Raw genomic sequence first — 17,797 nt, forward strand, 5'->3', positions numbered from 1 at the left:
CCATCACAGCTAAGGACCCTCGCCTCAAGCCAATGAACAATGTTATTTTTAGGTTGATTGAGGTTTTCCTGGTCACATTGCTTTAGGGATCGTACTTTGACTAGAACAAAAATGTACAGGGTACAGGCTGGGGGATGGGTGAAGATAAGATCCAAAGGGGTAGTACCCATGCATGGGCCCAGGTCAGACAAGAGGGATTCTCCTTTGGGACTCCTGCTTCAGAGCTGGACCTAAGGTACCTACCTTAGCTCTTTCCCCTTCATCAAAGTTAATAACCCTCTTAGGTGCTTTTTGTGGTAGATCTGCTTCAAAGAGATCTGCACATCATTATGTCTCCTAGATTATTTATTTAAAGTTATACAAATATACTTCCACTTGATTGTGGGTGCTCCCTTGGTGCCAAATACTCATCCACCTAAAGTATCAAACTTCCGGACTTACCAAAGTAGTCCAGATACCTTTCCAAAGCAAAGACACGAAAGCACAACTTATAAATGTTATTATTTTTTTTTTTTTCTTCAAAGGTATGTCTATTGTTTTATCCAGAAACAGGGAACAATCCCGCATATCTTCCCACGCAAGGGAGGGGGTGGGAGGGGAGAGGGGGTTCGGCAATCAAACCAAAGCCAAAGTACAATAGGTTGGAACAGGCCCCAAACCCCAACTGAACAAAGACCCCTGGCTTACAAAACAGCTCTCTAAGAGTTACAGCTTCTAACAGTGACGGGGTGGGCCATGTAATCGGACATGTGAAGAGGATAGGTTTTCAAATCCTCAGGGCGTCCGCACTCTAGACGTCAGGTAGAGTGACCTACCCTTCCAAGGCAGGAGGCGACATCCGCCTCATTGTGAACGTGAGTCAGAGTGACACCCCGCGTAGCTCTTCTTACGGGCATTGTCGTAAGAGAAATAATAAAGAAGGAAAAAAGAACAAAAACACAGATGCAAGATCAAGTACTAAACCTACCCCACCTCCCCTTCCCCTCCCTCCCCCCCAGTGGTGGCAGCTAGTATAAATCAGCTAGTATAAATTGGAGGCCAAACTCACATACTGTCAGGGATTCAAAGCTGGAAAGCTGGAAAAGGTGGAGGGCTCTGACACTGGCAGGGCAAACTGCAGACGGGATGCCTCTGGTGAGGAAAGCGACCATGGGGCCCCCCGGAACTCAAAGTTCTTAAATTCATCTGTAAAAATTTCCGCCACACGCTCTAGACTCCATAGCTTCCATAACCGAGAGTGCCAGAGGGAGATGGCCGGTGCCCCTCTCTCTTCTTCCATGCCGCAGCCAGGGTGAGCTTGGCTGCCCCAATGCTAAGCCACATAATCTTCTTATCTGCCTTAGTCTGATGTTCCAAGGTCGGATCACGGAGGCCTAGAAGGGTAGTGGCCATTGACGTGGGGATGGGATAACCCAGCATCTCTTTAATGTGGGCTAGAATTTCCTCCCAAAATGGCCGGATGATGGGGCAGTCCCACCAAATATGATGGAAATCCCCCAAGAACCCACACCCCCTCCAACACCTATCGGAGGTACCGGGAAAAATCTGCTTCAACTTGGTCGGGTATAGATACCAATCCATCAGGGTCTTCAAGTGTATATGAAGGAGATAAAACCCTTCATCAAGGAGGTCTTGGTGAGAAATGCCTCAAATTTCGTGAGGGGACGTGTAGCAGCTTCCCGCACCTGAGGGGAAAGTGCCCAGTGGAGTAGCTGTGCATGATGGTACCTTTCAGCGTCCCCAACGCCATAGTCCCACTTACAATGCTCGAAAGTGAGTGGGTCGAAATTGTGGAAAAGATGTGTTAATGCAAGGCAACCTCCCTCCTTCATGCCCCAAAGGGACCCTATCTCATCGCTGGGGGGAAAGCAGGATTGAAATGTAATGGTGTAAATGGGGAGGGAAAGGTGGGCCACCTATCGTCATTGGATACTGAGTCCCAAACTCTTAAAGTCGTGCGGGTGGGGATCCTACCCGCAACGCTTCTATCCATATGCAGCCAGTGTTTTTCGCACTCCAACTGCGTCCATTCCGCCAATACCCAAAGTTGTGCTGCTTTATAATATAGATGAATATCTGGGAGCCCTACACCTCCCTCTTTCCTCGGCCAGCCCAGAATAGCGAAGGAAAATCGCGCCCGTCCACCCTGCCAGATAAAGCGCAATATCATAGATTCCACTCGCCGGAAAAAGTCCCCGTCTAGCTCAATGGTAAGGGCTTGGAACAGGTATAACAGTTTAGGAAGAAGGGACATTTTCACGACGTGGATCCTCCCCAGCCAGGATATAAACATCGGCTTCCATCGAGCCAGATCGGCTTGGATCTTGGCCAGAATCTGAGCAAAATTGGCCGAATACAATTTCCCCAGCGCGTGGGAGTCAGGTGAACCCCCAAGTATTGAATGGAAGACTCTGCCCATGGGAGAGGTGTGAGTGCCTTGAGCCTAAGTACTTCAGAATGTGGGAGAGTGAGATTAAGGACGTATGACTTGTCTAGTTTAATTTTAAAATCTGCCACCACTTCGAAACGCTCCAGTTCCGCCTGCACGGATGGAAGGGAGTGAGCCGGGTCAGAGAGGGAGAGAAGGACATAGTCCGCGAATAGTGATTTTGTGCGATTCTCCAGTGAAGGGCAGGCCCCGGATATCGGAATTGGCTCTAATCGCCAGCGCCAAGGGTTCTATGCTTAGGGCGAAAAGCAGAGGCGATAAAGGACACCCCTGCCTAGTGCCTCTTGAGTGCTCAAAGAAAGAGGAGTGATGCCCGTTGACCGCGACCCTAGACCTGGGGAACAGATAGTTAGCACAGATCATAGATAAGAATTTAGCGGAAAAGCCAAAGGCTGTCAGTGACTGAAATAGAAAGCCCCAATCCATCCTATTAAATGCCTTTTCGGCATCGAGTCCTACTAGGACCGCCAGGATTTTTAACTTATTAGCCTTCTCAATCAAATGCACCGCCCGGTTAGTGTTATCATGGGTCTGGCGACCTTTAATGAATCCGGATTGGTCCGGATGAATGAGCGCCGGCATCAGATCATTAAGCCGTTTCGCGATTATGGAGGAGTATAGCTTTGCGTCTAGATTCAGGAGGGCAATTGGCCTGTAGGAGGCACACCTGCTAAGGTCTTTCCCGGTTTTGGGTATGATTGAAATCAGGGCCTCGGCCATAGTCCCTGAGGTCTCGCCATCGTCAGCCATACGATTAAATAAACGCACTAAGTATGGACTGAGTTCAGAGGAGAAGGTCTTATAAAATATAGCCGTGTACCCATCCGTCCCCGGAGCCTTATGGGTTTTCAAAGCCTTGATGGCTGCTAACACATCCTCCCTAGTGAAAGGGGCAGAAAGCGTTTCGTTCCATTCTGCCGAGACCTGGGGCAGTGGCAAGGTCCGTAGGTACTCGCGTTGCTCAGATGGATCACGAGAATCTCCCGAATACAGAGTCTTGTAGAAGGTTCCGAAGAGCTCGGCCTTGACTTCGTCCCTGTGAGTGATTTCCCCCACGGAGTCAAGGATCCCCCCTACATATTCCCGCTCTCTCTTGTCGCGAAGTTGCCTGGCAAGATGTTTACCCACCTTCTTACCCTGAGAATATGAAAGCGGCCTTAATTTCAACAAGGTGTATTCTGCCCTGTTATAGAGCGCCCGAAGTTTACCTCTAACTGCCATCAGGTTGCGTTGTACTTGTTTAGTGGGGTTCGCCTTGTGGGCTTGCTCAAGAGTGGACAGTTCCTCCTCCAATTGCTCCCTCTCCCGTCCACGTTGTTTTTGAGGGCGGCATTTAGAGCTAGACACTGCCCCCGAAAAAACGCTTTAAAATCGTCCCATGTATTGTAGACTGTTGTGTCCCCTGGATCATTAAGGGAGAAGAATTCAGTGATAGCCTCCCTCAGAATGTCGCAAGAGGTTTTGTCCCGGGCCAGGGATGCTGGAAGTACCATCTAGGGGCGGCCTGACCCCTCACGCCCCAGTTAAGGCATATCGAGAACAAGCTATGATCCGAAATGGACAGCGGGAAGATCTTGGCCTCGCGCAGATCCCCCCGAAGGGACTGGCTAAGAAAGATGTAATCTAGTCGGGAGTAGGACCGATGAACGTGGGAGAAAAATGTGTAGTCTCGGGATTGGGGGTACAGAGCCCACCATGTGTCTAGAAGGCCTAGGTCGTGAATCTTCTGTTGTGTATCCTGAGAAAATGAGCCCATGTCTAATCGTTACGGGTGAGTGCAATCAAGATCTTTCTGCCACACCAAATTAAAGTCCCCCATGAGGATCAACGCCCCCTCAGCAAAGTCTGTAATTTTCCCCAGGAGAGCTTCGAGGAACCCGGTCTGGCCAGTGTTAGGAGCATACACCACTATAAAGGTACACAGTTTCCCCCGCAGTCATCCCTTCACCATAACCCAGCACCCATCTTTGTCACTTTGTACCCCCAAAGGTTGAAATTGCAAAGCTGATCGGAACATAAGGGCCACCCCCCTATGCTTCGTGGAGGCAGAGGACCTATAAATGAGCGGGAACTGTTTGTGCCTGAGACGCATGTCCTCTGTTTTAACGAGGTGGGTCTCTTGGAGGCCAACTATATCCAGGTGGTGATCTATGACATATTTCCAAAGCTTTTGGCGCTTCTGGGAAGAGTTCAGCCCCCTGATGTTCCAAGTCCTAATAGTAAGCGGCATCAAAGATGGAGACAGAGTCGCTGCGCTTTAAGATGCCCCCTTCCCCACCCAACCCAGGGGGCTACCGTGTAACTATCCACCCTGACATCCCTCCTCCCCGAACCTCCCGCTGCGCACTGGATTCGTTCAAACCTCACCTCCCTCCCCCCTGTCGTGGATTCACCCCCCCTGTCAATCCTCACCCTCCCATGCTTCATCCTCCCAATTGCAGACCCCCCGATCAGAACCTTGCTGCTAACAAACAAAGTATTGCCACCACCACTGACCCTCCCACCCCACCCCTCAACCCCCGCAACAACCCAAGAAAGAAGAAACCAGAACCAAGATCTAAAACCAATGTTCAGAAAACAAATGACTGTTCGTAAAACAAGCCCCAAAGACAGGGGAACATGGCACCAGTCTCTATTCCTCCAGTTCCTAATACAGGACTCCCTCACGGGCAAGGACATACACCCCAATTGTTACCTCTGGAGGACAGCCCCCTCTGACGCCTGCAACCAGCCCTCACGGACCTGCATCTTGGGTGCCCAACGTCGCCTCAGTTACCATGGCCACAGATGCAAATGCAGCCCCTCTTTCTTGTATGCTCGTTGACAGGTCGGGTCTACCTGCTGGCACAGGCCTGCCAACTCTCTGCCATTCCACAGAACGCCATTGTTGTCTGCTAGATGAACTGCCGCCGTCGGTTGGAGAGGCAGGCCGCTCCATACCCAGAATGTCCATGGCCACGCCGAGATATCCACACTCCCTGAGTGCCTCTGACCAAAGGGCCTAGCTCACTGCGGATGCGGCGTCCAGAGCGTGTGGGAGGGGCGCCTCCGTCGCATTCAGGCCTCACCAGACTGCCTGCTACCACCGGGCCTGCAATCGGATGGGGGATCCGCAGCAGACACAGCTCCCTCGTCCCGTTCCCTCTCTAACGCTGGGCAGGTACCGTCCGCCAAACTGCAGACCGTGATCCAAGCGGCCCCACTCTGCTCCTCACCTCCACTCAAGGCTGGAAGGGCGCCAAGCCACTCTAGGCCGCGAGCCGCGGCGCCGTGCAGTTCGCTCCAAGGCCTCAGCTCCGGTCCCTCCAGCTGCACTCCACCCTCCCAGCTGAGGAGGGTTGGGCCCCGCTCTTAAAGTGCCTTCGCCTGCTTAGCCGCTCACCTCCTCGCAGCCGATTTTGTGGCCGCCAGCTATCGCCACTCCTCCCCAGGCTCCACCAACTCCCAGCTCCTCCCAGCGTGTGTGTCGACAGTTCTCTCAGCTCCGGCGGCTCCGGGGAGGCCAGGACGCCTCCGCCTCAGGTAAGCAGCGCCGCTGCTTCCCTCCGCTCCGTTCCCGTTTCCAGCTCGGGTCGCAGCACACTCCCAGGCTCCGAGGCTTGTCTCCGCTAGCCCTCACAGCGGGATCGCGGTGCAGCACCGGCAGCCCAAGGGTGCACCCCACGCCGGATCCCACAGGGCCCTAGAGTACTCCCGATCCGGCAGATGGGCAGGCGTACCGCACCGCGGCTTCAGCCTCGATCTCTCCCGCAGCTGGGCCCAGGCCGCCACCTAGGCTCTGCCTGAATTTAGGCCGCACGTCAGGCCGCAGCGTTTCGCCGATCCGGCGTGGCAAGATGGGGTCCCAAACCTCCTCAGGACAACAACGGGGCACCAGGCATCACAAATTTGGGACCCGGTGGGCACCTAAGAGGGTGCTGTACAATGCGATAAATCTCGTGGCGCCGGAGGGACTGAGAAGCACGTCCTACTCTGTCGCCATCTTGGCCACGCCCCATGAATGTTACTTTTATCCTACATGCATTAGGCACTGTTCCCATAAGCATCCACAACAAAAAAGTCCCAATTTAGTAATCTCAGCTGTAGAGTTAATCCAAAATCAATCTTTATTCCTTATACAAACACAGCAGCAGACGCGTGCTTCGCCCTCCTGGGCTTCCTCAAGGCTGCAAATTATATATAGAAACATGGCTGTAGCAGCTTATTATAAAATCATTAAAAACACAGCTCGAGCATTTAAAGCTAATATTATAGTGAGTGTCAATTTTGGGGCATGGGCCACCAATCTCCAGATCACCAAGTGCCCAATTATATTCATGTGGTCTATTGCCGGACTGTGTCTATCTTAAACCAGTATGTGGTGATATACAAAATATGTGAGAAGACCTCCTTTTATTCTCTCCTCGCTATTAGAAAATTGTTATCCTTATGTCTCTATCCATAAACTTCATGATAAATATGTCGTAAAAGCAATTCCCTATTTTATTATATCTGAGAATCAAAGAACAGTACTTAAACTTCCCTCCAAATAACGAATCGAGCCAATGAATATATTATTCATTCCCACAGTAAGGTAGCATATTCACATCTTACCAAAGTGTCACTAATTTCTTCCTCATAGTATTTTATTTCAGTGTATATCTCCGTTCCTTCCGATATTCGGTATCCCTCACGGAACCATGTTAAGTTCCATCTAAAGGAAACGGAAACAAACGCCCAGCAGTCAGCCCACATGGGAAGACGTGTGTATAGTTCTAGCCCTATAGTTCGTCTATTAAGTCTGGTATTTTCATGATTCTTTCCTCGCGCGTTCCGTCTTACCGTATATTCAGACGAGTCCCACAAGCGTGTCTGCGTATCAGCTCCTTGTGTCGCACACGCATACGTAGTCTTTTTGAGTTCTTTTCAACTTTATACTAACAAATGTCAGATACATGAAGGAAAGTTGCTTCATTAATCATAAGGGATGATCCATTAGTAAACTATTAATATTTTCACATCAAGTTAGATATTAATAATGAGTCAAGATAATGTAAAAGGTATACGTTTAGGATCACTTCGATATTTCAGATCCGTCCATCATTTTGCGAGGCGACTGTCTTGTGACTGTCAAATCACCAATGACAGAATAATAATTCTCCCTACCTGTATTTGTGGACAACAAATATAATAGTCAGTGACAATTACTTCTACAGTATGTCATATAATATCGAATTGGGGTTAAATGAATTTGTGCTTTCTGTGTTGGCTCATGATATCGAAATGTAGATATTTTATTACTTAGTCGTGGTCTGGAATAATCCCTGTATGCGTCTATTCACTCTTCCTTTTTTTGTTTAATTTGCACTAACTGGAGTCACTATACTGGCATCTTTTTTATTTATTAATGAAATGATATCTATCATACTTTAATGAATCTCTTTCTCTACTAATATGTAGTGACATACTGTAGAAGTAATTGTCACTGACTATTACATTTGTTGTCCTCAAATACAGGTAGGGAGAATTATTATTCTGTCATTGGTAATTTGACAGTCACAAGATAGTCGCCTCGCAGAATGATGGACGGGACTGAAATATCGAAGTGATCCTAAACGGATGCCTTTTACATTATCTAGACCTATTATTAATATCTAACCGGATGTGAAAATATTAATAGTTTACGAACGGATTATCCCTTATGATTAATGAAGCAACTTTCCTCCACATATCCAGGTTTTGACATTACAAAGATGGCCACCATAGTATGCCATTCATTGGGACCTTTACATTGTGGCGTCCGCTTTTGATTTTTATTAGTATCAATTTGAAAAGAACTCAAAAAGAAGACGTATGCGTGCGCGACACAAGGAGCTGATAAGCAGACATGCTTGTGGGACTCGCCTGAATATTCGGTAAGACGGAACGCAGGAGGAAAGAATCGTGAAAATACCCGACTTAATAGGCGGACTATAGGGATAGAATTATACACACGTCTTCCAATGTGGGCTGACGGCTGGGCATTTGTCTCCGTTTCCTTTAGATGGAACTTAACATGGTTCCGTGAGGGATACCAAATATCGGAAGGAACGGTGCACATCTTGAAGACTAATTACTTAACTAAGATTTACATTGAAATAAAAAACTACGAGGAAGAAATTTGTGACACTTTGGCACTTTGGTAAGATGCGAATATGCTACCTTACTGTGGGAATGAAACATATATTCATTGGCTCGATTTGTTATTTGGAGGGAAGTTTAGGTACTGTTTTTTGATTTTCTGATATAATAAAATAGGGAATTGCTTTTACGACATATTTATCATGAAGTTTATGGACTCGTCGGAGACATAAGGATAACAATTTTCTAATAGCGAGGTGAGAATAAAAGGAGGTCTTCTCACATATTTTGTATATCACCACATACTGGTTTAAGATAGACACAGTCCGGGCGTAGACCACATGCATATAATTGGGCACTTGGTGATCTGGAGATACGGTGGCGTTGTCTCTTTTCTCTTTCTGTGTGATATGGTTTGAGGTTGTGGTTTGTTTGACCCACTAAGAGTGATTCAAGCATCCCTTTTTTTTTTGTATTGGTGGACCTATCCCCAAAATTGACACTCACTATAATATTGGTTTTAAATGGTTGAGCTGTGCTTTTAATGATTGTATAATAAGCTGCTACAAGCATGTTTTTATATATAATTTGCAGCCTTGAGGAAGCCCAGGAGGGTGAAACGCGCGTCGGCTGCTCTGTTTATATAAGGAATAAAGATTGATTTTGGATTCACTCTACAGCTACGATTACGGAATTGGGACTTTTTTGTTGTGACATCATTTTCAGAACTTTGAACAGAAAATGCTGGAAGCTTATGGTGACAGTGCCTAATGCACATAGGATAAAAGTAACGTTTATAAGGTGTGCTCTAGTGTCTTTCGTTTGGAACCCTCGTAGGTGCTGATGCGGCCGGTTGTAGGGTGGGTAAGCAGCCCAAGAGATTAGGCACATTATTTCCTGAGGCGCCTCAGTCACCCAGCCCTAAAACAGCCTGAGATGTTGGAAGAACTTTTAATTACTGCTGCTGTTAGTTGAGTGCTATCACGTTTGAGCTAATACTACTTCTGTGTTTAAAAACAAAACATGTTAGCCTTTCACTGTGCACTTTAAGGAGGGTTTGCCATGCGCTCCCTCTCCATTTCCTGTTCTGACGGCACAGCTGCGTTCTGATTGGTCTAGGGCAACAAATCAGAGGCAAGCCTGGGAGAAGCCTGTTAGTGCCCCCCGGGTGTTTCTTGCAGTCCTAGCACGGACATGCTTGTCTTTTAATGACTGCTGCTGCTAAGTACGTACTATTTCTTTTAAACTGTTACTTCTTCTTTGTGTTTAAAAAACAAAGAATTTTAGCCTTTCACTGTGCACTTTAAGGGGGGTTTGCCACGCACTGCCTTTCTGTTTCATTTCCTGTACTGACGCCACTGCTGCACTCTGATTGGTCTCGGGTAGCCAATCAGAGGTAAGACCGGAAGGTGCCTATTCGAGCCCTCTGGGTATTTCATTCAGTCCATTTTGTGGACGCATGCAGCGGCGCTCCAAAGGTGCACCTAAGGCAAGACTGTCTGCCCCTAGATGTCGCTAGGAGCCGGGCACTCTGCCTCTCATGACTCCCACTGCTTGGTTTGTTCTTCAGTGCAACTCCATGCACTTAGACCCTCTTTTGCTCCTTGTAATGAGCATGGTTGGATTCCAGATGGGCCATCTGGCACTGTAGGACGTTTCATTTTAAAACCCTCTCTGCGGAGATCTCAACTAAATTGCCCCCCTTCTCCAGGCGATATAATATACATTTCTTAGTCTCACCTGCTGCTCTTTGGTTAAACACCATGCAGAGGTCTTTGACCTTATTTTAAGACCACACTCAAGATATTCTATTCCTGGCGGAGATCTGGCTGATCCCGGACTCTGTGGCAGAACCAGCCCTAGCATTTCCACCTGGCTACTACCTGAAGAACTTTAATAGAGCCAGTGGCAGAGGCAATGGCATTGCACTGATTTATATAGAGAACTACATATGTAGCATGACCCTTGGCGCCATCCTAGACTGTGAAAGCGCTCTTTTTAAAATTGCCTTGAATAGCAATTTTATGCTTTTAAGTCTTTAGGGAGGCACTGATCAATCTGACTGCCTCACTTACCATTAAGTCATCTAATTTTCACATGCTATGCGAGCTGAACCTCAGTTTGAAAGCTAACCAGGATGGTGATATCGCCAGTTTTCTAGACCTTGCTGCAAGTCAGCTGACACAACTAGTTGCTGATCCTACGCATTCCGCTGGCCATCTCATTAATCCATTTTTTTCAAATTAATTTTTATGAAGGTATTAACACCCCTCCCCATGTCGTGGATGGATCACTTTTAGATCCCTATGTATATTTGTCTGGAATGCCAAAAACGGACCCTTGTTCAGGATTCTGCTTTCAAACTCTTGTCATAAACTCAGTCTTAAAAAATGTGAAGATTTCTTTCAAAAACGTCACCCTCAGCTGGCCGCTAATGCAGAGGATATAATCAATACCCTAAATTCTTGGCTTATCCCTGCTAGGTCGGTTTGTAGTAGGAAAGAGCATGAACCCTTGAGCTAGGGCAGAAAGTATTTCTAAGGTTCCTGAACTCTCTAGGAGGAAGTCCTACAATCCTCCCCAAAACATTCAGTATATAACTGCAATCAAGTCCTACCACAAGTAGATCCGGAAATCTAGGGCTAAGCACTAACCGATAAACAGTATTTTTCCCCTCCTAAAAAGCCTTACCAAACCTGTGCTTGCAGTAGATTCCATTGATGCATCTAAAGACCACTGCGAGAAGCTGGCGAAATACTTTACTGGAAAAAAAAAAGCCATGTATTCTAAATTTGCCTCTAATAGTACTGATTTCAGTCCTGACAAACACTCCAGTACTACCCCACCCATGCTCTACCTTCAATCTCGGGTACATTTCAATGAGCTACATACTTTATGCAGCAAAGTCAAATCTGGCTCACCTACCGATCCTTTTAAACCAGACATGTTTTTGATACTCCAAGTTTGTCTCCTCCCACCTTGCTTGGAACTGATTAATTTCTCCTTGTCATCGCGATTCCTACCAGGTCCCTGGAAGCATACCTTTTGAAAAAACCTGCCCTGGATGGTTCCAAACCTGAGAATTTATGCCCTAACTCTCTTCTTCCTTTTCTTGGCAAGGTAACTGAAACACATGTCAACGTTATTTTAACAAAGCTTTTAGAATATAATCAGAGTCTGGACATCTCAGAACGGGTTGAGGCCATTATACAGTACGGAATTAGCTCTCCTTGCGGTTACTGAACAACTCCACAGCATTTTAGACTAAGGAAGATCTTGGGTCTTGATCTTGCTTGACCTAAGTGCCACTTATGACAATGTGTCCCATAAACGTGTGCTCCAGCGCCTTCAGGAGATTGGCATAGGTGGACCTGCTTTAGCCTTGATCTTCTCCTATCTTTCTGACCGCTCTTTTCAGGTTATTTCCCCCCACATAACTCTCATTTGCACTCACTGCACCACGGTGTTCCCCAGGGTTCCTCTCTGAGCCCCACTTTAATATCTGCATTCAACCTTTGGCTCAGGTTGTGAAATCCCTGGGGCTGTCCCTGGTGTCCTATGTGGATGACACCCAGCTTGTGCTTTCCTTCACTAACAACCCCTCGTCAGATATGGCTAATTTTCAATGGGGTATGTTGGCCGTTGCAGAGTGGATGGAGTATATTGTTTGCAACTGAATACAATCAAAACTGAGATTTACCTTCTAGGGTAGGACTCCCATTCCTGGGGAACCACTGGTGGCCTCCTTCTCTCGGTCTCCCTCGTTGTTTTAAGTCTGTAGTTATAATCCAAGGTTTCTGGGTGGACAGTGCTTTAACATTTGAAGCATGGGCAAAATCAGTGGTAGGCACATTCTTTGGACTCATGCATGGGCTTAGACCCTTTCTCTGATATCTTTTTACCCTCCCACCTGACAAGTAATTATTCAAGCAGCAATCATTTCCCAGCTAGACTACTGCAATATCCTCTACCTGGGAACCAACAGGGTTGTCATTCGCAGACTCCAGCTAGCTCAAAACGCAGCGGCCAGTCTGCTGTACTCTTCTAAAGTAGTGTTCTGTCTCTGGTCTTATTCGCAAATTGCATTCTCTCCCTGTTGAGAAGTGTGTGCATTTTAAAACCTTGTACACCACCCATAAGATCTTTTTTTTCCAGGAGCGTCACATCTTGTCCAATCTAGTGTCCCTGTACATGCCCTTTCGGGCACAGCATTCTGCCAACCACAATCTGACCTCTGTTCCATGTGTTAAGAGTCAGAGCGGGTGGTTTTTTGTTTTGTTTTTTTTGCACTGAGGCCCCACCCAGCCCTTTGGAATGCACTCCCACTGTCAATTAGGAATGTCCAGAACCACTGGAATTTCAGGAAAATCCTGAAGACCTGGTTATTCTCTTCTTAGCTGCTTCTTGTGGTACTTTGTGATAGGTCGCTTTTCGCAGTGCACTCCTTTATGACTAGTGCTGGGATGCCCTGTTGCTGGAGAAGCTATGCACTCTACAAATGTTTTAACATAACAAGAACTCTGTGACAGTAAGATCCATCGAAAGACACTTTGCTAGCAGGAGCGTCATGAACGTGGGGATGGGTTATCAGTACAAGAATTCTGCTTGACATTACATCAGACTGCATCTGAAGAAGCTCCAACGAATTCCCCAGAGCCCCCATTTCCTTTACTTTAGCGATTCTTTGCTTTAGAGTCTCAAATGCAGAAGAGATTTTCAATTCCAAGTAACTTAACATAGCCTGTGTCAAGCAGTTCTCTAGGCCAGAGTTCATTTTGCCCCTTTTTGATTGACTTTCTGTTTGTATTAGAGCCGGCATAAGGTTGAGGCCCTTTTTGGTCTTAATCCTTGGCCCCCCAGCACCCCCTCTGATTCCCCTAGCTATTATTTTCAAGTAGAAGCCAGAGTCTGTTTTGATGGGGGAGCAACCGTGACCAGTGTTTCAACGTTCCCTGCTGGATCCCCAAATGAGAGGGCTCCTGAAATTTACCAGTCAGAGTTGAACAATTCCTTTTTTCAATTACTGATCTGCTTCCCGGCTAGTTTGTGTCAGCTGTTCTCAAACACAGGACATTTCCTCAGAAAGAGCACCCATTGCATGGTTTAGGAATGATAAGATGGTGCTGCTATTTCTAGGACGTTTAACAACCACATTAGATATTTCCACTTTTCTTTTACCCGTGATAAAATAGCAAACCATAGTAACAAGTAGAGTGGGCCCCCGCAAAGTTCAGAAATACAGTTGCCACCAAAAGCGGCAGGCAGATGTAAGGGGGCAAGAAATCAAATCAAATTGTAGCAACTTCCTAGCCCATCAAAAACTAGGGTGGGGAATACGATGTTTAAAGAGCCATAGTACCTTAGGTGACGAGCCAAGGGGGGGTGGCCCTGTCCCACCTCTTACTGTCGCTTATGGGCTCAGAACTGGCCCGCCCTTGGCCCAGACTTCGCCGTGTAGCGTCCCGCGATGCAGGGAACACCAAGTGGCGGCTCTTACAGGGCCCTCCTCCACAGCCTTCGGATAGCTAGGACTCGTAGTGCGTCTGGAAATAGGAATGCTGGCACTGATGAAGGTTCCTGACCCCCCTGATGTCATTCATGGCAGCGATGAGAGCCGTCTTTGTACTGTGGTTGGGCCTGAATCTGGTTTGAGTCGTTTTAGGGAGGTGGTTGGCAGTGCGGTGGGTGTCTATGTGGTTATCATATTTTCTGTGACTTTTGCCTGATAGGGTAGCAGGAGATAGGCCAGTACTGGGCTAGAGTCGGATTCTACTGAGGGTTTCTTGAGGAGGGACGGTGGGTCTGTGGCATGTTTCCAGGCATCCAGGAAGGTGTTTGTGATTGCTTCGTTCGGGATCGGAATGAGGTCTGTGCTGATGTGATCCAGTCCTTTGATAAAGACAGGGTGAGTGCAGAAGACCGAGGATGCTCCAGAATGTTTGGGCTGTATGGTTGTTGCAGTTGCCTGAGTGATGATGGTGGGCTAGGTAGGCTGTAAATTTAACATGAGAGGGCACCTGAAAAATCAAATAGGCAGACAAAGGAAAGAGGGGAGCAAATGCATTAACAAAATAAACATGAAAAGACTGTTTGAAGGGTTTAGTTGGCAAAGTATCTCACCATACTTCAAAGATGCGTACCAAGCCATCTAGGAGTCATAGTGTATATGTATATATTTACCGCAATAAAGTTGATCAAACATATATAGAATCATCAATGTCATCATCCCCAAAGTTTTATCAAAAATATAAATTGTTTATTGTAGTCATTACCATATAAATATACATATATCTATTCATAACACGGCACAAGACATTCCAAAAGTCCATAAATAACAGGGAAACGGTGTGCCATACATTTGGGCCCAATAGAGCCATTGCATCACTAATAGAACTCTCACCACATTCATTCAACAGACATCCTTACACTTACACATATCAAAAACCCACAGAGAAGCAAGACCACAATAATACAAAGACCGATAATAACAGGACAGCATGGTGAAAAGCATATATGGCAAAGAGAGAAATATTTCAAAATTCAATTGTTTTGCATACAAATATGTAATGAATGGTTTCATTGTTTGAAATCTCCTACATTCAATTTCCTAACAATCAAGTCTTGTTGTCAAGAAATGCACAGATGCTTGTTTCGCTGAATACCCGTAATCTTGGTCACACCTTCTTCAGGGTGCTAACAAAATCAATAATATGGCAACACGGGGTACATCCTGTGTGGTATCTGGCTCCTGACATACCGCACCAAATAAAAGCAGGGCTCCCCTAAATATGTTCCTGCATTTACCAATGCTGGTTCCTCGTCTGCTTCTCTAATCAGTTTCCCGCCATCGAAATACTGTTAACATTCACTTAGTGGAACTATATTTTCATAAAGTTTTGCCTTTTAGTATTACAGAAAATTATATACCAATTTATCACCCAGAGAGATTAAGTGATTTGCATAGAATCACAGGATGTTGTGTGGCGCTGCCGAGACTTGAACTGTGATACCCAGCTCTCGAGTCAGCAGCTTTGACTGCTGTGCCACATCCTCTCTACTCCCATATTATCTGTTAGGGAGCTCTTTCCTTCTTCCGGACGATGATTGATTAAAACAGCTCTCTATTCATTACGTAGGCGAAACCGATGCATTACTAATGCTTGTTCCTTCTGCTTTCATGTCCTTTTTCTCCCTACTGCTTCTTACCCGATCTTCATTAATCTTGTCAACATTTTGCCTGTTATTCCTCTATTTCATTTTCATTTGAAATTGTACATTCAGATTGTTTTCTATCTCCTTCTTTTTCCCTTCATCTCTGCTACTCCTATTTTGTCACCTCTCCATCTTGTGGCTCACTTGAGCTTACAATGCCTCTCATACTTCTAATGTATCATATTTTTTCTCAATTGTTTGTCCTTTGTATCCAAACTTACTTTCCATCCCTACTGCCATGTGCGGTTTCCTCTTTTAATCCTTTTTCACCTACTGTCTACTTTTTTCTCCACCTCTTCATTGTGACTTTCTTTTTTTGAGTCTCTGCAGTTGGTTATCCGCACTGGAGAGCACCAAGTGGCTGCAACACCTCTCAGTGCTGCTGAAGTCTTCCTTGCTGGTGGTGCATGCTTTGGACAGGGACCGGAGACCTGTGTTGGTACACTGCTCAGATGGGTGGGACCGCACCCCACAGATAACCGCACTGTCCAAACTACTGTTGGATCCATACTACAGGACAATAGAGGTTTGTTGAAAACTACATGAGTGGGGAAGGGATGTGTGCAGTTGTAATGTGTGAAACCTTTTTTGGGAAATAGGATTGTTTATCTTTTAAATATTTTTTTTTAAATATCACCGTAATTGAAAGTGTTCAGTATCTGTGAGGAGCCCACATAAACAGTAACTCAGACCTCTGAAAATGTCTTTTGCTCTGTGTTAGAAAAATATGAGGTAGTGGGAGAGGCAGAGAGCCATAACACTACTCACCATGTTACTGTATTCTATGACATAACAGTCAACACTGGCTCTTAAGTATCACTGCTGTCCATTTCAATTTGACAATCTATCTAGCCTACTGGAATTTGCTGCCCAACAAGCCCTGTGTTTTCTCCTAAAGACCCACAAAGTTGAGATACTGGTTGAGACCAGACACTCTCCCCTCAAAGCTTCCATCATCCTTCCGCTTGATAGTGACATTTTCTCTATATTTTCTAGGACATGAAAACATGAGTCTTCATTGCACAGCATCCTACACCTAGCTAGGATACACAGGGAAGCCTCATCACCAAGGTTGTCAGATTCTCCTTGACAAGGTTCAGTTTTTGCCTCCGTACTATGATTTCCTAACTCAGATCTAGAAATCGATGAACAATTGAGTCGCTTTTCACCATATCTCATTTCTTAGCTGCGATCTTCAATACCTATGCTCAGTTTCTTTAGTTACCCACTTTCTGCCAGCAGTACGCCCACAACTGTTACTTTCTCTTGGTAAGCAAATGTATTCACTTCACCTCAGACACCAGGCCTCCACTGTCTATTTCACAACCTTAGATTTTGGATCCTTCTGTCAGCCCTGGAATCCTAATTTTTCCAGCGTTCACCTCGTTTTCACGGTTATCTAATTTGAATTCTAAAAGGGACATCGACAATATGTGAAAGTCCCTAAATCTCTGTCAAAGTTGGGCTTTCTATCCCAGATCATAGAGCATTTTTCCCAACTGTCATTTGTTGATCCAGGTGCACAACACAGGAGAGTCTGTAGCAGTTGGTAATTTCACTGCAGTAATGTTGCCTTTCAGCCCCCTGATTTGTGCTTGTTTTCCTGCTGTGGCATTCAGTTTGTGGAAAAGAGTGGTCATAGACTTGCATTGTGTTTTAACTTCATCCAGGCTACAACTGGAACTCCATGTTCTGTACTCTATCTCTTCTTCTCATGTGGACATATTTCACCCTTCTCTTGCCACTACTGCCTACTCTAGCAGGAATTACTCCTGGGTGCTAGTCCCACCTGGAAGGACATGTGGGTCTCATTGGCGCTCCAGCTCACTCTCTGGTCTGGGCACGTAGACCCAGACATCTTGCTCTGTGTGCCACCATGTTGCCCATTCAAGAAAATGCATTACTCCGGCTTGCAGATCAGCCCCTTCAACTGCCTGTGCACAGGTCCCCACCTTAACATGCTGTGAAACGCCCAATTCCGGTGCATACTTGAGCTCCTGCTGTTGGAACATACCTTTAGATTAGAACCGAACCTCA

The 17,797-nt window shown here is 46.2% G+C and overlaps 1 protein-coding gene across 18 annotated transcripts in view; it reads left to right on the plus strand.

The window, feature by feature from the left end:
- Positions 1–17,797, plus strand: part of MTMR3 (myotubularin related protein 3) — a 1,335,997-nt gene that overhangs the window by 869,043 nt on the left and 449,157 nt on the right. For 11 of the 18 annotated variants that reach the window (XM_078667211.1, XM_078667215.1, XM_078667216.1 and 8 more), the window contains one exon: positions 16,082–16,286. In XM_078667211.1, coding sequence (XP_078523337.1) covers positions 16,082–16,286 — 205 coding nt within the window. The remainder of the gene's footprint in view (positions 1–16,081; positions 16,287–17,797) is intronic. The other 7 variants (XM_078667214.1, XM_078667219.1, XM_078667220.1 and 4 more) reach the window with 1 other exon arrangement.

The sequence above is a fragment of the Lissotriton helveticus genome, chromosome 11, assembly GCF_964261635.1.
Source record: "Lissotriton helveticus chromosome 11, aLisHel1.1, whole genome shotgun sequence".
Classification (NCBI taxonomy): domain Eukaryota; kingdom Metazoa; phylum Chordata; class Amphibia; order Caudata; family Salamandridae; genus Lissotriton; species Lissotriton helveticus.